This window comes from Diadema antillarum, unplaced genomic scaffold (assembly GCF_040938485.1).
Source record: "Diadema antillarum isolate AM-2024a unplaced genomic scaffold, OU_Dant_1.0 seq00000264_RagTag, whole genome shotgun sequence".
Lineage (NCBI taxonomy): Eukaryota > Metazoa > Echinodermata > Echinoidea > Diadematoida > Diadematidae > Diadema > Diadema antillarum.
Genome location: NW_027271302.1, coordinates 1653378 through 1674250, shown reverse-complemented (window position 1 = coordinate 1674250; position 20873 = coordinate 1653378). Strand labels below are relative to the sequence as shown.

Sequence of the window (20873 nt, the reverse complement as noted above, 5' to 3'; positions counted from 1 at the left end):
AGTGGGACAAAATGTGTAGCAGCTGTCTTAAGTCCTTCATGTGTTATGTACAATGTACATGTATGTAGTAAACAATGAGCATATGTTGTAATTCAAAGGGGGGGGGGGGGGAACCTTGTGGTTGTGAGTATTTCCCCAGAGTTGCCAGAGTCTGTGTGTACAAGCAAATTGAAATTGATGGATCACCTTATCGCTGCCTGACATGAAATCTTTTAGATTTGGTTCCAGTGATATTTCGTATTTATTTTATCGCTATTTCATTAATTAACTTTGAATACGGAACAACCTGAACTCTTTATGTTTAACATTTGCACACCAGACTTGCTTTCCAATTTCACAGATTATTTTTCTCAAATGCACAAAAAGCATGCAAGCTGATTGATAAATTGCAATGTTCCGCAGTACATTGAACGCGTCATAGCCATGACCATAGCTTTCTCATAAAGTTTACACCTCAGCAAAGTCTACATTTTTCCCCCTCAACTTTGCTGGAGGGCATTTCTTGCAAGAGGCTTCTCTAAAAAGTTATTGGTTTGAAAAATGGAATGTTTCCAAATGCATTTATATGCTGCAGTCTCAGAAAATCATAACATGCCAAGGTACACTATTAGATTAGGATGTGAAGCTGTAGTTAATGAGCTAATCAAACTTACATGTATTTCCGTTGCCATGATGCTAGAGAGAAAATACGGTGTGTATATACATGTACAGTCCTACCTCAGTTTCTGGACTGGCGAACATCTCAATAAATGATATGGCCAAATGGCAAGACGTATTCAAGCAAGATGATTTCTAGCAAGTCGTGTTTGGAGGAAACACATGCCAGCATCAATCTACTAATACTGAAATATCATCTATATGAAATTTGCATCTTTCGTAACTCATATTGTGGAAATGAAATCAAATACGAGTAAAGTACCCCCTCTTTGTCTTTTTTTTTTTTTTTTTTTTTTGCTCTTGAGTTTGCTGACAAGCAAAGATTTACAATATTTCCCTGTATATCTCTGCAATGCCTTAATGTGTTTCAATGAACCTTAATGTATACATTTACTTCCAGATTAAGATCTCTAGAGAAACTTTTGGGCCATAAGGTTAATAAAGGTCAAAGGTCAAGGGAAAATGCTACAAATGTCACCTGTTTTCCATATTTTGAAAATGGCCCAAAGTTTCTGGAAAATTGGTGTATAATTACCACCTAATGATTATGTGCCACTCTTGAACTTGTTTCACATCAGCTATTGATCTTGCATTTCCAAAATTAATTGTGCAATTTTTTTCTTCTCCTCCATTGGCCTTTAGTGGCTAGTAGGTGCCCATTGTCTGCTAACTGCAGTGCTGTCACAGCACTACTATCAGTGTAAAAAGAGTAATTTTCTGCTGTGGGTTTGCAGATGGATAAGATAATCATGCTTTTTAAGATGGATAAGATCATTGTACTTAAATGCTTCACCTTTGTTTAAGGGTTTGATTGGAGCAAATTATTTTAGGAGAAATAGTTGTGATTTGTTCTGAATGGTTGACAATCTCTTGATTTTCTTTCTTTCCAAAAGAAATTATAGTATTAAACAGTGAATAAAGCCTGTATGTAATCATTGTTATGATACTGTTTTTCTTTCACATTAACTAATTACTGTACTGTACCATGAAGCAAGAATGGCCAACCATTAATTATAGCAAGGCTGGAAATAACCATTGCTCTGTAGCTGAGGCCGATATTTATGTCAGACCACCAGATTTCCACAAACGGTTCTTTGTTTCCATTCATTTTGGGCTGCTGCATTTCTTATTGGACTACCAAATTTCAGATTTAAAGATAGTGGTTCAAATTTGCCACCATAGAAAAAGAAAAGTGTGTCAAGCTGTGGTTACAGTTATTGATGTTACAGAGTAGACCATTCCTGTATTGAATTGTATCTATCACTATGTGTGCATGTGTGCATGCAGAGATGCCAAGTTCAAAACATTTTTATGAGTGAGATTTTCATGAATCGGCGTCTTGCCGCACGTGCATGCTCGTGAGCGAAGGAGAGAGTGTGGGAGAGGGTTGTCGTTCCTCCTACGGCAGGGAGCTTTTTCAGTTTTTGGCTCTTAATGGTGCGATCTGGTGCATACTTCAATTCAATTCAATTCAATTCAATTTGATTTTATTGTCCGTTTCTGGAAATTTGTTTGCATGCATACCCGGTTACATCGATACATTATACGTATACAAAGCACACATTTAACATTAATGCATAGACATGATGATAGACATACAAGAGACATAGAGCAATACAGTATCACTATCATTGTCAAATATACATAACATTATTATATTATTATTAACAGTATTAATCTGTATAATCTGTTTAAGTGACTATTTTTTACTTCAGTATTTTGAAAGACAAAAGGGAAATATACCTTCAAATGCAACTATCGCTTAAATCCTTTGACCTATGGTCCCGATGCGTGAGAAAAATGGGTGCTATGCATGAGATCGTGAGATGGACCCTAAATGCATGTGTCTCACGCAGAATGCGTGAGACTTGGTAGCTCTGGTGCATGTGTGTTCTGTTTGTTTCCTGTACCTGGACGGCCGCCCCAATAAAAAACATAAAAAGTACCGGAATCAAACCAAATCAAACTACAGATCTTCTCAACAGAAGACCCCTATATATTTACAGCAGAAACATAATAAAGTAAAGAGACACACACATGCCATTCCAGTTTCAAACTGCTTTGTGCAGGTATGATATTCTGTAGATTTAAATCTGATTTCAGAATTTTGAATTCCCTCAAGTCTATATACATTATCATGCTTTTTCTATGTATAGAAATCACCTGAAAGTTTTGATTTCTGATTTTTTTCAACAAACTTCAATATCATCCCTGTTTGTGGTTTGAGGTCCTCATCTCTCATCTATAAATTGTGACACCATCAATGTCTTTTAGTATTATTTATGTCATCATCATCACCACATATGTTACCGAATGCTCAAGGCACTAATCCACCTGTGTCTATATGACTCGGTCTGAGTACATATGAAGGGGTCGGTGCAATATAGTGCTAACCCAAACAATAGTCATTTTGAGATAATTGCTGTTGAATCTTTGGAGAGTCCATACATTGTACATTAATAAAACATAAATGCATGCATTTTTTACCATCTTATTGTTGAATTCAAACATGATATTTTCACAGAGGTTAGAGTGAAGGATAAGGGTTATGAAAATGCATGTGACTCGATTTTGACAAAAGTGTGGGTTAGCACTATATTGCACTGACCCCTTCGTATACATTCACTCCAAGTATCTTCCACTCATTCTCTCTAGTCTTCTCTTTGCATCATCCTATATCAAAATCATCTATCCTCCAAACAAGTCCCTGTTCAAAGTACTGGGACAATCTACATGTAGGGTCAAACCCACCCACGTCTTAAAGAAATTAAATAGCAGAACATGATTCTTGCATCTCATCAATTCAGTAGAGAGTGATATTGAAGTTGAAGCAGATTTGCGAGGAAATAAAGCCATAAGAAAGTATTTTTACCTCAGAATAGATATTGATGTGTAAAAAAAAAATAGACAAAGAAATATAAGACAGGTTACAGCCGCACATGTGGCTGAAGCATGAGGTCATTACTGCACAGCCATGACCCTTGGAAAGAATATATCAAATCAGTTACCTACATTATTGTATTTTATGTATGTTTTGAAATAGTTATTTGGAATCAAAAGGGGCGTTAGCTCTCAATCCTAGCAGAATCTTCATCAAAGGCAAAATGACAAACAGGCAGGGAAACCAATCACACAAGGACTATACACACAAGCACAGTCATGGGAGGGCTATAGGGACACAGAACGAAGAAAACAAAAGGGAAGGATTAGAAGTCATTGGTAAGGAGCCCAAGTAGGGAAGGGGATTAAAGCAGGAAGGTGGACAGACAAAAGGCAGAGGAGGGTCAGTGATGATCCCAAGGATCATAATTTAATGGGTGGGGGGGATGGTGCAACATGTCTGGGATAAAGATGGATAGGGAGGCAACATCAAACAAGATCAGGAACAACAGAGGGGTAAAGAAAGGAAAAGAAATAAATAGCAACACCATGGGGGGGGGGGGGGGGGGGGGGTAAACGAGCAGCGAGCCCTAACCTGGTGTACCACAAAGAGACAACAAAAAGAAAGTGAGAGTCAATTCCATCAAATTATATGCAAGTTACCAAACAAATCAAAGTATATGAATAAAAATAGATGTTTATTCAATGACATGTAAATCTGAGTAGAGACCATTATTTTTTTTCTTCTTTTTTTTCCAGTTGGTTACCTTCTGTAAGCCAGCATATATATAGAGGCCAGATTCACTTGCTCCTCTGAATGTTACACGGCTTAAAAATATGCTTTCATAGCTAACTGTTAGATGATTTTGTCATAAAAATAATTTTAGAACATGGCCAAAAATGTGTCTTTTTTCAGTGCTGATGTAATAAATTGGTTGTTGCATATATGACAGCTGTTAAAAAGAAAAATAAAATGATTTAAATCAGACAATAATTAAGTGACCATTTGAGTCATAGATGCCTTCTTATGTATTGTAAGCACCTAACATAATAATTGTTATGTTACAGAACATTTGAGACAGGCAATGGATGGTTACAAACAGCATTCAAAACATCAACAGAGCAATCTTTCTTTCATTGTCTGTGATAAACAATAGAAGAAAATCTTTTGAATTTTTACATCAATAGGCTGCTTATTACACAAGATTTTTATCTAGCACCAGGGTTTTTCCACATAATATGTACTGCCATCATTCCCCTGTAGAGTATATTACTGGTATATATGAAGAGTTTGTTCACAAAAACCGATAAGTCCATATTTACCAAATGGAGATATTTGCGATTAAAGGTCAAGAAGAATAAAGAGAATAATAGGAAATTTTTTACTTCTTTTGATCATAACTTCAAAAATGTACCTTTATATGTAGTGACCAATATATCATTTAAAAGGTACTATTTTGTACTTTATGACAGAGACCGTACTTCAAAATCTTAAAAAATGGACTTATCGTTTTTTGCGAACAAACTCTTCGTATAATGTTTTCACTGATGCCATAGATGGTATACTAGAAGTGATGTAAGAATCGGGTTCTGCAGTCCTTTTGAAATGCAGGAAGAAGAGTCAGCGACCCCTAGGGTCCATTTTAGATGAAGTCATCACATAAAAGTCTCTATGTTATCTCAGAATGGCCAAAACGGCGCTCATTATGACTGCATAGATTTCAACTGTCAATTTTCAACTGTCCATGTACTCTAGCTGTTTAGCACAGAACCTATCACACAAAAATTAATCATCTTTATTGGTGCAGAGGGGGGCAAATAAGTTTGGTATAAGGGCAATTATGTATTTGATATATATACCGGTAACTTCAAGCCCACTTCCAAAGTACTATGGGTTTTGTTATTCATTAAGGTATGAAGTGAATTCCGTTTCATAATCAAGTCTCGCATAAGTGTGTCTTATGGGCCCAAGGTCTCTCATAAGACTTTCATGAAATGTATCCCGTATGTAGCTCTATGAGAGACTTTTAAAGAAAAGTAAAATCCATTTCATGAAGTCTCTCTTAAAGTGAAAAGTTTCTCATAAGAGTAACTTTATGTGAAACGGAGAAACTTCCGGACGCCTTGCAGACCTTAGTGTTATTTTATCAGCGCTAGAGGGCGGGCACAGAGATAAATTGCTCATACTGTGTACTGCATGCATGCATGCAGCCCAACGGAGAACAACGCAGACGCGAAATCATAACAGACTGTACATCACAGTCCCTGTATAAACGTACGGGCTGGAGTACGGTACCGGTACTCGCTGGACGCGACCACCGGACCGGAGCGCCGGCGAAGCGGCTCGGCGGCGAAAAACAAGCGACGCGACATCAGATGGCCCACCACCACTCGACGAAGAGACGTAAAAAACGGTTGCTGACATTTGTTAGCAAGCTCCAGTTCCCGGATCCGCTACAAGACGTTGGAAGTGCTGAACCAAAATTTAAACATTTTACTGGAAAAACATAGCGATTAGAAGTACAGAGAGGGTGCAGACTACTAGTAATTTTCAGACCAGCCTGTGAATCAACCCCACCAAACTTACGATGACGCACAATGAAGAGAGATCTCACTGGCTGAAAGAAGGAGCCATAGGAATAAGTGGTTAGTCTAGCCATCTTCCAAATAGTAGACACCTAGATTCTAGACTAGATGTTCTAGACCTCTAACGTTACATGTTCTTTTTTTTTTCCAGTATCTTTATTCTTTAACTAGACAATAGTTCAGTTTAAAGTCCTGTGAGCAATTGGTGGTGAGACAGCTACAAAGTAGTGCAGTGATGATGATGATGATGACAATGATGGTGATGATGATGTTGACCGAAAGATCGGTCTGTATCTGGTCGTCGGGGAAATGTTCCGCGGAGACTGCGTCTGGCTTCACGGATCCCCTCCTTATACGGAGGAGAGCGATAAAGTAAAAAAAAATAAAAGACTCCTCCGGACAGACGGATCTTTCTGTCTAACGTTAATGATGATGATGGGACAGCGCCACCCATAGGCATATTCAATGCTTCAGTAGAAAATGACATGCAGTAGAACATATATTTATACATGCTTAGACAGTTCGTGCATGTGCATCTGTGTGTATTTTCAAACTAGCATTGCAAGCAAGCGAGGCAAGTGGGTGAAGTAGTTAAAAGTAGAATTATTTGAATATATTTATAGGCATTTCTCTTTTGTAAATATGATTATATATATTCATCATTGGGAACAACGAGCGTAGGACAGCCGATAACTAAAACATTGCTAACAGTTACAGCCCAGTCACTTTAAAAGTGCACGGCGTCTGGTCAGGCTGGAGAGCAGGTTGACCAATGCAATGACCTATGAAACTAAGTAGCCAGGCCGTACCATGGGTACTGTAAAAGCAGAAATTTTAGCTGTGTTGAAATGTTTGCGCATTTCACGCAACCAGAAACAAGCGCGAAAATAAAAACATGCGAATATTTTTGCTTGCCATTCAGTAGTTGATCATGTCTTGATTCCGCGGAATTAAAAGCATGTAAAATGTAAAAGTCTTACCAGGCCGAGCACAAAAAATTAGTCACGCGAAAATATCCACTTTTACAGTACGGGTAGCTACCGGTACCGATACTTGAAGTTACAATGTGAAGTCTCTGTATCTAGCTATATATATGCATCAATAATGGCTACTACTATATAATAAAAAATGATTATAAATGATAATGGCATCTTCTGTCCTTCCTCTTTTTTTTCTTTCCTTTATCTTTCTTTTCTTTCTTTTGTTTATTCTCAGAAAGATTTTCTTTATATGTCCCTTGACTACTTTTACCGTGTAGAATGTCTAGATGCAACCCAACACTACTCTAACAGTATACTGCAACCAGCCCGAACATGAAGCATTCCCACAGTTTAAAACTGTGCAGTGGAGCACCCCAAGGTTAACCCTACCCTACTCTTGCTTGCTACTGCATGGATGCACGTGCCCTGCAGTGGGGCCCATGGGGCCTAGACCTATTTCATGATTTTGATTTTGCCGAAGTTTCTATTGGCCAACAAACTAACAAACCTATGATGTGAAAGTCTCGTGCCAACTTCAAACTTGTATTTCATCACTCTCTCTTATTTTTTAGTGGGAGTCCTCTATGGCACCACCAGTGTTGTAGTTGGTCATCCCTTCGACACCATCAAAACCAAGATGCAAGCACAGTCTGGGTATGAGAAGACAAACATGTTTAGAACTCTCATTAAGACCTTACGGACACAAGGAATCATTGGTCTATACAGGTAAATTTATGAAGTTGTTTATTTGATTGTTTTTTATTTGCTGTATTTTTTCTTCTTTTATTTAATTCATAATATATGTTTCTAGAGATCAGTGCTGGGGTTGGAAATTTGAATTGAAGTCTTTAGCTTTAACCAGTGTTGTGATCTTTTAAGCTAAACCACTTGTGTTTGCAGACATCAGTGGATTTCAAAGCTTGTGCTAAGGCTTAGAAATTGTTTTCACCCATGCAGGAAAACTGCAAGGGAATAAATGTCTTGGCCAACTTCTTTATTGTCAAGATAAAGTCTCAAATGTTGACATTTTTCTAGTTGTTAAATTACAGGAGTACCTGACTGTAGACAGTACATTCATAGTTGATCCAAGATCTGTTCCCTAAGTGCTATATTATTCATATTTCCATGTCTAAATTGACTTAAAGTTTGACTGTTGTGGAGTGACACTGATTTAAAAAAAAAAAAAAATAAGTAGGGATGATCTGCCGTGAACATTTCATTTCTCGCGTTTCATGCAAAGTGTAGGACATGATTAATTTGATGTAGATAGCATTTCTGTAGCAGAGTGAGCGTTTGAAGAAACAGTTCCATTGTACCTCCTTTTTTCCCCTGGCAATGCATCACAACATGAAGATTCCACTCCTCTTCACTTGGGTCTATGCAAGCATATTTTTAAGTATCAACAATGCAATAATCCTGATTGCTGTCTGTTGTAGAGGTTCCATTCCTGTCCTGTGGGGCTCAGGAATCTACAGATCAACACAATTTGGTGTGTTTGAATCAATGTGAGTATGCCTTGTTTAATTCATAATGCTTTGATTTTGTAGTAACTTCTTTGTTGTATTTGGGGATTTTTTTTTCTTTGAGATACACATGTATGTTAAGCATAGGTACCAAAGACTAACTGAAACTTGAAGAAACAAATGTTACTATTAGTGTTACCATAATATGGTCGATACGAGCATTCATCACAAAACCAACAAAAGGTCGGCAGACATGGATTATGAAAGAGCAGACTCCAAGCTTTAAAATGATGTATAACTCAATACAAATTGACTTTCCTAAGCTAATGTACTGAAATAATGGAAGAAAGTGCAGACCATGGAATAGTCTAGTGCTTACTTAGATAGGAGGCTTTGAAGTTTTGGTCTATTCCAAGTGCTATGATAATCTCACCGAGCCATGCTCCTTGTGATGAACGGAACAAAATATAGGATGTAAGACTCCAGGGCAACCACAGTGGAGGAATCTTCAGATTAAGCTGAAATTTTGTGCACGCTATTACCACATTCTAATCATGACCACTTTTAACTTGCAAAGCAGTAGCATTCATCTTCTTAACAATTATGAGAGTTGAAAGTAAAGAGGGTGTGAAGGGTTTCTAAGAAATAGCACTACCGGTAAGTCCCTGAAACATACCTTATCACTCTTCTAACAAAGAATGTGTTCTAGAAAAACTGCCAAAACACAACTTCCCATTCATTTTATGATCCCAAACTTACACATTATATAAAAGAAGGGTTGCTCTTTCCAAAAATACCAAAAACTGAAAACTGACTAGGTTCACCCATTTCACCCATTTTGAGTCCTCATGTAAAATCTTGGCATGCAATTTTTTTTTTGTTGCTTTTGTGATGCACAGTTGCGCATGGTTGCAAAAATTACAATAAGTGATGTATCACAAGACCTCACCATAGAGCCTCTTGAATGTGAAATATCTAAAAATGTGTGGATTTCTAACACATCTAAAACTTTTTATTGTAACCTCTCCATTGGAAATCTGTGAAATGTGAGCAGTGGATTGATTGTTTATTTTGATAGATGTATGTCTGTACTATCTTTTCCTCTTCCAGATATACACTCCTTGACAATCCCCAGTGCAGAACAGAAATTCCATTAACAGGTGGTTTGCAGATGTAAGTAATCATCATCATCTTTCCATGATACATATTTTATGCCACTTCTGTTGGCACACCTATGAAATGGCCTCCAGAGGCAGCAGCTCTGTACTGCAGCATTTCCAGTTTTTGCCAGAAGTTGATTGAAGATATCCAATTTTTTTCAAAGCAGTATGTATTTTATTGGACTTCAAATTACCCTTGCATTCATCATCATCATCAAAATGGAAGGATCAATTTAATTGAAAAATTCTCATTATTTTCTGTCAGTTTTAGCACCCTGTGTCGAACTTAAATTCATGCTATCACTGACATCTTCTGCAGCAATGTAAAATTAAAAGCTTGTTTGCAATCTTTTAATACCGGTAGTTCTTTTATACAGTGTAGGTCAATTTCAGCAAGTTTCTCTTGTGTGCAGTTTAATGAACGGGAGTATTTTTGTTTGTAATTTGTCATTTCTAAAACATTTGTAATTAGTATATATTTTGGTTATAAAACTTACAGTTTGTGGAACAAGAAATAGAAAAAAAAACCCCACTGAAATAATCCATGTCTATCAAACAATAACTTTATATAGTTTTCTATATACAACATTGTATACCAAAAACTTCCATTCTAAATGTATAGAGAATGCAGAACAGTTAAAGCACATTGCTTGCAATCTTGTTTAGTTCTTTTATACAGTGTAAGGTCAATTTCAGCAAGTTTCTCTGCGTGCAGTTTAATGAACAGGAGTATTTTCGTTTGTAATTTGTCATTTCTAAAACATTTGTATTTATTTGGGTTATAAAACTTACAGTATGTGGAACAAGAAATAGAAAAACAAAACACTGAAATAATCCACATCTATCAAACATATAACTTTATATGGTTTGCTGCATGTATAACATTTGTTTAAAAAAAAACTTCCATTCTAAATGTATGGAGAATGCAGAACAATTAGAGAACATAGAACCAGCTTACTTCTTAACTGCATCTGTATTCCCAAAGTGGAATGACTATTTTGATACATACTCAGACAATTATAATAATTACATTTCATTATCAGTGAATAAAGAGGACAACAAGACAAAAAAGTTACCACGTTCAAAATGTGGCAAACCAATACTAAATAGGAAAAAAAGAAAATAGCCACATAATGCCATTTTCATTCATGCATACTCGCTGTACCAGTGCAATTATTACCAGATACTCATTCTGTCTTTTGCTTGTTTCAGTGCTGTATGATTAAGGGGCCACAATTGACCATTTCACTCTTTGCATTATATTCACATACTTAATCACATACATGTTGTACATTGTTCATTGCCAAACGCTTAAGTTTACATGTACAGCACTGTAGGTATACATGTATGCAAATATATACAGTGTACTCCCATTCTTATAAACATGGTTATAACAAAACTTGTTAAACCATGTTTAAAGTAAAAATGTAGGTTCCCAAATTATTGTCTGCTTATCTGTGAATACCTTATTATTTGGCTGCAAAGAAATTTCAATATAGCGAGACAAAACTGATGGTTGTGAGGAATTCTTTATGAAGGGAGTCACCTGGAACACAATAAACGTAATTCAAAGATCTCATTATGTTCCAATTTACCACAGCTTTTATCTGTGTATACCTTATTATTTGGCTGCAAAAAGAAATTTTAATATAGCGAGAAAAAATTACTGGTCGTGAGGAATTCTTCGTGAAGGGAGTCACCTGTAACACAATAAACAAATTTAAAGATCTCATTATGTTCCAATTTGTGACAGCTTTCGACAGAAATTGCTTGAAGATTGCAAAACAGTCCTATCACAGTCACCTGTTATGTGTATTTAAAGTGATGTAGTAATGCTAGCTGTTTGAGTGCCATTCTTATTGTTTTTTTGTTTTTTCAGCAAGTTGGTTCAAACCGTAAGTTTAAAGTGTAAGGAATTCAGCTCCATGCAATGTAGATGTCATTCGGTGCTTTCATTTTGTAGACGTGTCGTGCTTGCAGGCTTGTGTGGTTCAACGGCTCGTGCAATTATAGAGTCACCACTAGAACTAGCCAAAGTAAGTGCATCAACCCGGGCAACACTACTTCTTCCAGCTCTACTGACACCACTACTTCTGCTGTTTCTAAAACTCTTCTACGATTATCACACCCAAGTTTCGTTGTATATTGGACTTCACTCGACACGACTTATTACCTTTTCCTAGACTGCTTTACTCTTTCGTCCTGCACCAATCTGAACTCATGGCTATGTCTGATGTTATGTGGAGCATGTTTCTTTTTTTTTTTAGTCACACTCTCAAACTCCTCTTGTCTCTTATCTCATATCCAAGTCTTATTTCCACTATAGAGCACACTATCTGCAATTTTCTCTGTCAGTTTGCTCTCAGGAGCAAAACCTATGCCTTAACTCCTTATGAATGCATTGGTTGCCATACCAATTTTTGTATTTATATCTTGATAACAGAGCATCTTCCATCTTCACAGAGAACACTACATGTATTAGGTGCCTCAGATTTTGTGACTTACGTTATTTTATGACACTTTATATAGTGATGTCTGCTTTGCAAGCCCCTGGTGATTACTAATCATTATGTCTTCCTGATGCATATTCCATTCTGCTCATCAGACTACACAGAGCTCAGGCTGCACTTGTATTTGTATTTCGTTATGTGATACATGTATGCACATCACTGCCTTGTATGTGAAAAGTAATTCAGCTACTGGTTGAAACCTTGAACTGTGTAAATTGCCAAGTTTGATTTCAGTGAGGGAAATAGTGTTATTGTGAATTCAGTATGACACATTGTGGATCTAAAGGATGTTTAATTCCAGCATTATTAACTTTCTGATATTTTCCTGTCGGTTGTTACTTTCACGTGTAGATTCGAAGGCAGACACAACAAACCTGGACCTTTAGAGGTCTGTACCAGGTGAGTAAGGTTTGGTGTTCTCTCCCTCATTGAACTTTGTTTCCTTGTGATTGCAGGGTTGTTTGCTTATTTTACTGGGAGGATAGGTAAATGTCAAGAATATCAAGGATATTCTAGTCTAACAGTCAGTTCAATAAATTTTACAATCATCAATGGATGTTCACAATTTTTATGCACTCGTAACATTTGACTGAAATATTTTGTTTAAGGCTATGCCCAAAATACAATCCGTATGTAGTATTTCCAAAAATTTATGACCTTATACAAATTGAACCCTTCCCCCCCCCCCATAAAAAAAAGAGAAGGATACAGTGTATCATTGTTGCTTTTCCATTAAGATTTGTTTGATTAAACAATGCAATCCTTTCTGAGTAGTGTTTATTGTCAGTTTTAATCTGCTGGGGAAGAACACACCCACACCCATACACAACCTAGCATTGAGAATATATCAGCTGAATTGGTGAAATTCATCATACCCTAGGGCTTTGGGGTGACGTGGTGCAGAACGCTGGGGTTGATGACAACCTACTTCATCCTGATAGACACCCAGAGAAGACACTTCCCAGAAGTCTTCAACCAGAGTGTCCTTGGTCCTTTCCTTGTTTCGGGGACAGCTGCCACATATCCTTTGACTGAGTGCAATCTGTGTACTAACAGAAATTGTAGTCATGTCCAAGTGAACCTGTACTCTTTATGAAATAGTACCTAATTCATTGTATATACCACCGTAGTTTACATAGCATGCAATGTGTCTTAGCAAAAGCCATAGACATGGATGAAATGAAGCTTTCTGTGAATTAAGAATTAAAATATGCTCCTTATCAGGATTACAGTTATGCTTAAAAATCATATCATAACTGACTGTCACTCTGTTATGAATATGAAATGAATATCAAATAAAGATCTTTACGCTTTTTTTTTCATTTTAAAGAAACACGTGAATCGTGCAAAGTGGCAGAGGAGTTCACTGTGACTAAAGCTATGTGTAGGTACAGATGCTTTATAAACCATGTGTGTCAGTCAGTTTCCAGTTGACAGGACATGGAAGAGGAGGAATTGGTCAATATACAAATGATGCACAGGATAGAGTGCGTTAGTGGAGATGTAGCGCATTCGAGGGTATTTACAATTGTGAAACATGCACTACATTGTAAATACCCGAGAGTGAGCTGCATCTCCACCAACGCCACGAAATAATCCTGTGCATCATTTGTTTTATAAAATGGGTCGAAAACTAACAGCATTTTTCACGTACCTTTGTGGGTCAATACCAGTCAGCTACATGCAGCACTCGTCGATGTTCGTCCCAAACATTTACGCACGTCGCACTCGGAAATCCCGCACATATAAGTACTGTACGTCTAAGAGTAACCGTTATACGTACGCCACACATGTTATGCACACAAGAAAGGCCGGCCGGCAGCCAGCCCGAACTAGAAGTTGTTTACAGGATTGACAGCGCGTATAGTAGCGCGCGACGCACTTGTAACAACTGATTGAGTGCGCACTGCTAGTGTAAATATTGTGATGTCAGGCCGAGCATGTTAGTGAGAAATTGATGCACGCACACATGACTCATTTCAGCGCTTCCAATTGGCTACATTCTTGAACCCATTTTATAATATGAATTATCACGGTGCAATAGACTGTTTCATCCATGCAGTACTTTTCGTCCAACAGACATGAAATCATGTCATCTTTAAAAATCAAAATATTGATATTGATATTAGTGTTTCCTGAGAATTTTAGTAAGGCACATTCATCAAGTGTAGGAGTTGCATGCAGCCATGAATAAATGTTAATATCATGGGTTTCAAAACTTCTGTGAGGTGTAATTATTCCTTGACTGTGTAGCTCACTCTGTCATGGTGGCTGGTGTGGCCTCTTGAGTACATGAAGTCACAAGTGCAGGGAAACTATGGCAAGTAAGTGCTTTGACCCTGCTCTGCTGTAATAGGTAATCCATGGAGATGTCTTTGCTATATCTGTTTGAATAGGGATTACCATATCCTTTGACGGAAGTACAATCGCAGTGGACTTGTGGTTCCCTGTCCTATCGTTACTCTACACCTGAGTGGGTTTGCCCCACTGTCCTATAAAATGAAGACCTATCTCAAAGAGAATTGATCCACTGCCTGTGAGATGGTTCAAGTTTCCATGGGGCTTCATACACTATGCAACCAGTTCCTGCAACTCAAATCAGTGCCCTAATCAAATGCCAGCCAAAGAGCTGGGTCATTTAGGACTTAATGCACATAAAGGGTTAAATCAGGACCACAATACCAACTGTGAATGATTACTGGTGAAAGTAAATTGTATACTCGTAATAAAGAAATACTGGCTGCAATATTCACACTTCATATCCAAGTCATGATACTGTCACATTAAATGCAGCCAGTGCTGACATTTCCATTCTGCTTGTATCTAGTAAATGAATTTGGAAGCAATGAAATGCACAGGTATTGGGAAATAATCTGATGTTATGTATTGGTTGTGTGTGTGTGTGTGCATTTTTGATCAACACCAGTTTCAGTAGTACAACTGTACTTCCTGTGCCTCTGGAGTATTAGCCTGTCAAATTCTGATGGAGTTTAATTTGCAATGGCAAGGAACTTTGTCCTTGTAATGGCTGACCAATATGTTAGTTACTTTGACAGCAATGTACTTTCCTAATGTAGAGATGAATTAAAGTAAAGGTTATTTCACACTACCCTAAAGATGGATGTAGCAAGAACACATGAAAGTACTTTGCTACCTTGCAAAGCAGTAATGATACTCTTTTTATACTGAAAGTCAAAATTCAAAATTCTATCACACTGGGAGTGACACCCTGTAAATGATAATTAATAGTTGGAAGATGACACAGTGTCGTGACGTACAGCCCAGAGATGGTGCAGATTGCATCACCAAAACTCTTTTCTGTTTCTCCTTGCCATCCTAGGAAAATGTCTACCCTTCAGAGGATGCGTCTTGTGATCCGAGAACGAGGGGGCTTCTTTGGTCTCTACCGTGGCATTGGACCCGGCACCATTCGCAGCTTCATCTCCAATGGCACCAGCATGATCGTCATGGCCAACGCCCAGAAGAAGGTGTCGGAGTGGGGGCTGAGAAGCTAATAAGGGAACTGTGAGAAGTCGCCAGCTGTGGTAATGAAATACAGAGGATTCCAAAACTCTGTGCTCCAACAGCTGACACCATAGCTCTGTGATGGTGCTCTTCATGCGAAGCACAAAGTATTTTAAGGGAGAATTAAGTATTCAACCCTTTTGGATGCTGCCACTGTTGCTGAATGAAAACTTATGTATTGGTGACTGTGCAATGGGGGGTGAGAAGAATTTTCTTGTGTTTAAATCATGTAATGATCAAGCAGGGTCAATTATTACCTCCCCCAAGGGTGGAGGTTATGCTTTCACCTGCGTTTGTTGGTTTGCTTATTTGTCTGTGTGCATAATAACTCCAGATGTTGTGAACAAATTTGGATGAAACTTACAGGAAAGGTTGAGAATGACAAGGAACAGATGATTAAATTTTAGTAGTGATCAGGAATTTTTATGGAGTTTATGAAGGATTTTCGATATTTTGGCAGGCAGGGTCAATGAACTTGAGAGTACAAGCTACACAGTTTTTGAGGTTTTCATACTCGCACTGAGTGCTTGCTCTAGTTTCTGCTATGGCAAGGCGCACCACGCAGCTGGAAGTTGATGACCTAACAAAAGGCTTCTATTTTGGGGAAAATGGACGATTTCCAGCATGCATATGTATGGTTGGAAATCACTGAGCTCTATGGAAAAACAAGATCAGTGGTGGAAATGAGCTGCTTGGCGGAGGTCTGCGCTATCAGAGTGCTTCTGTAGTTTCATATGGAATGCAAAAGGAGAATCAAAGGGGGAGACAATCAACATGCAGTTCCACGTCTGGGGCTGATTCCACTTGTGGGGCAGACTCACCATTCAGTACTCCTTGTGTCTTTGTACACAGCCTCACTCCTGTGGATACACATTCTCATGGAGCAGAACACAGTGAAGCTTGAACGCAATTTGCAGGCTCGATTAAAAAAAAAAAAATGTTGTGATAGCAACTCTCGCTGGAATGCAAGTGTCATGGTAACAACAAAATTCCAGCATCCTTATCAGCTGTTTCTATTGCAAATTGCCATTCTGGCAAGATTTGCTATCCAAATATAATTTTATGAAATGGATTGAACTCTCCAAGTTCCATGTGGCTGAGAAAGGTGAATCAGACTTGCCATGCTGGGCTGTTGAATCCCTTCACGACCACACAGAACTAGGCAAGTCAGCCCTGTTTCTGAGATTTAACCCAAGAGGCAGAGCTGGGTGGGAATGTAGTGTTTAGACAGCTGCACTCCAGGGAAGAAGTAGTGCTGTAAATTGATTTGTGTGTTTGTTTTCAAAATTTGAGATTGGAGAAGTCACTGCAGTATCACTTCAGCAGATTTTTATGTAGAGCATTTACTTTGTGCCAAGTACTATTTTATGCAAGGAATGTTTGGAACCCATCAGAGATCTGAATATGTCACCAATGTAAAAATGACGGTATGGAAGCGTGACTCACATGGCTGTGTGATCCCTAGGAGCTTATAAGATCAGCTGTGACCCAAATATTAAAGAAATGAATATTTCCTGTGTCATTCCTTTGGTCAAAGTATTCCAGATTCTATGCATTTTTTTTTTCTTTCATAAATTGTCGAAACATAGACATCCACTAGTTGCATCATCAAGGTTAGCAGCACATTAAATTCACTGCAAACTTCTAGATAGCAATGTAGGCACTTGCCATCATTAAGTAACTAATGCACTGTTTTTGACACCTAGTGAAATTCATTATATTGACAGGCAGGTACATGTACGTTGTAGATACTGGGCCTATAGAATTAAACATTTGCTTATCAGACAGCTATATGTGAAAGGTGTGTACTGTATACGTGTATGTATGAGCATGAGCAGAGTTTAAACCAGATGGAGAGCTAATCATGCACATATTGGGTAGCCTAAAGGGTAAGTGATGGTGAAATTCTTGCTGAAGGAAGAAATATATCAAAAAGATTGAAAAACAAAATGAAAGAAAACGGTTTGTGTTGTATACTTATCACATCTCCGCAGTGAAATTGTATGCTCAAAATTGAAATTTCATGAGTGGGTTACCTAATGCCCACTTTTGTTGAGCCACAACTAATTTGCAGCACTGTTTATAATGTATGCTTTATTGCTTTACAATTCACATCATTTTAAAGGTTCACCATGCAGAAATCTTTTCCATGCATGTTCACTTTGGTGTCATGGTCATTTTATTTTTAACCCCTAAAGTTTGCTCTTTTTTTGCTTTTTTTTTCATGTTTGGAGGATGAGATAGATTAATACCATTGCTTGCTGCCACTGGTTATATAAGATATGTAAACATGATTATGTCAAGAGCAAGTGTCACCAAAGGGGGGAAAAAAGTCACATCCTGTAAATGCAGTGAAACAATATGAGTGAGGTCAAGCAAATATTGAAGGTTCACATTTGAGTGCTTAAGTAGGACATTCAATTTGGTGTTCACTGGGCCCCTGTGAATGTTTCTGCTCCTTAGCATTGGCTACATTATTTGTCATACTAGGGCGGTGATTTGGCTTAATCGGGAGCACATCTACCTCCAGGTCCAAAGGACCAGTGTTGGATTCCCCGAGTCTCACTGAGCAATGTTATTTGTAAGCATGCCTTCCCCTGCAGAGTTTAAACACCCTGTCCCTCGGATGGGACATTATAAGTGGATGTCCCATGTGTGAGTTAGCCACGACTCATGTACTGAAATGATCCCACTTCATTCATTCATTGCAAAGAGTGGGGTGCTAAACTGGTGAAGTGGTCCACAGACCTACCAACGCAGGAAAACTGGCGAAAGATACCAACCCCCGTGGTTTGCCCCAGCTGACTAGCAATAGCCAGGAAACAGTATAAACCAGGCACATGCAATGTACTTGTGAATGGCCTTTGTCACACTGTTCTCTATTTTTGCATTGTTTGATTCCCCCTTTATGAACTATGTTTGATTGTACAGCTTTTCTTCAGTATTCAAGGATACTTCATTGTACTGAACTCCAGATTTTTCACTAATCAAGGTCAATGATGTATGATTACTGTAAAACCAGAAACTTTTGAGTACATGGAATTTTGGAAAATTTCGTGAGGAGGCAAGATTCCCTGAAGTAAAATGCAAGCAAAAGTTTTGTTCTGTACAGTGTATTGAATGCCAGTTTGCAATTTGCAAGTTTCATGCTGGGAATGTTGCTGGTTTTGCGGTACTTATTGTACGCTAGACAGAGGACTTCAGGACTAAGCATTATTACATGACTGGTGTTTCTCTTAAGTTCAGCATTTAAAAAGTCTTGGCCATATTTCCAGTTGTATGACACATTGAATACAGTCTCTGTGCTCAGTGCCTGGAGTAATCATGCAGGGTGAGAATTGGCACTGAACTTAAACTGGTGCATCAAAATGGTTCTCAGTCAACTCCTTGACAAGGAATGAGGAAGGAAGGGTACAACATCACCAGAGCATTGTAGCCAAGGCTGGTCTTTGGATTAGCACTTGATCATTGGAGTATGGGGGGTAAGAGAGTGGAGAACGTTCTGTACAAAAACATAGCATGTACCCTGATCTAGACAGGTATCATTAAACATTACTGGTATACTGTATCGTGTATGCAGTGCAAATATGTAAATAATGGTGTAGATAAGGAGGACATAGATATTCAAGTGCCATTTTTTCCCTTCTCGCTCAGTTGGTCAAGTAAGATAAATTTTGTATGTGTCTTATAATTGTATTTTGCATGTTGTGGACAGTAGTAAAAGGGACATGTTCACAGGGACAAAATGTGGTGAACGAAATATCTGCATAGTTCCAATGTAGCACTTATTTCGCATCATGCAAAATGAGTGAATCCTTTTTTGTTTTCCACCAAAAGGTGCCAAAGTTCTTCCTCATTTGCAGTGTAGATCTACTGCATAACATAGATCAAACAGTAATGTGCACTACATGTATATTGTACAGAATGATGTATCACTCCAAAAGGGCACAATGATGAAGGTACTGTGTATATGGTCAACTGTTCACCATGCAAAGAAGAGACATATATTTTTGTAAATTTCATGACATGATTCTACTGTACTTCAGGGAGGTTCTCATGCCCAAAGAATGTTTGACCATATTCTGTCTTCATGTCATATTTGTATATCTTGCAATATTACTGTGATATTGGCCAGTGTAAGAAGTCCTCCTCTTGAGGTAGTCCTGCCTCAGTTGTAAACTCATATTTTGTGAATACTCTAGACCCACTTTGCTGGACTACCATGTGGTTGAGTTGTGGTGCAAACTACTCTTGTGTTGAATCTGGTTGTGTGCGATTGAAAGTAAACCTTTCATGTTCCTCTTCATTGGCATTGAATGCTAAATATTGCCCACAATCAGCTAGAATCTGAAAGAGCCCATTTGAATTGCATCAAAACGGGGTAGTGCGATATACTTGGCTCATGAAACATATCTCAGTATTAAAGTTATGACCTCATCGCTCTTTAATTTGCCAAATGGGTTCTGATGCAACACGTACCATCTTACAGAATTGTAATCTGCAATCTTCAGTGTGTCAGTTAAGCATTTAAGGAGTGGCTATAAACTCTGAAGGTTTGAAGCAACAATATATTGCATTGTCAGCTTGACTTTATTGTCTGGTGCATGAGATCATGTAGAAGAAAAAAAAAATCATGTGCCAAGTGAATGATATGCTCAAATCAAAACACATTTCGTTGCTTTCAGTGAGATGCAAGGAGTTGACAGTACAGTCAACCTTGCTCAAATCGACCTCACATAAGTCAAATAATCAGCTAAGTCGAAGGTCTTTTCACGTCCTCTTCTCTATAATGTTCTGTTGATTTTAATACCTCATAAAGTCGAAGCTACTTCTTTGGTCCTAACAGATTTGACGTAGGCAAGGGAACTTGACTGCAGGACCTGTTTAGTTTTTTGGAGACAGTCGACCTGAATTGACAGTATGCCCATATGAATGCAGTTTAATGGCACCGTTGTATATTATCTTCAGATGTAACATGCCGTGTTTATATTTCTATAGACTTCGTATTCATCTCCTGACAAAAATGAAAATCAGAGTGCTGTCATTATGTTGCCTAGTACCTTGTTTACTCCCTTTCATAATTTAGTACATGAATTGGTTGTGAATGGAATC

At 38.0% G+C, this 20873-nt stretch overlaps 1 protein-coding gene across 1 annotated transcript; it reads left to right on the top strand.

Annotated features, from left to right (window-relative positions):
- The first annotated feature begins 5913 nt into the window (after positions 1 to 5913).
- Positions 5914 to 15783, top strand: LOC139729816 (uncharacterized). Its single transcript, XM_071640743.1, has 9 exons — positions 5914 to 6183; positions 7676 to 7829; positions 8540 to 8608; positions 9677 to 9739; positions 11690 to 11762; positions 12588 to 12635; positions 13117 to 13251; positions 14490 to 14560; positions 15577 to 15783. The coding sequence occupies exons 1-9, from the start codon at positions 6126 to 6128 to the stop codon at positions 15749 to 15751; spliced, it is 846 nt and encodes a 281-aa protein (XP_071496844.1). The 5' UTR covers positions 5914 to 6125; the 3' UTR covers positions 15752 to 15783.
- The last annotated feature ends 5090 nt before the right edge of the window (positions 15784 to 20873 follow it).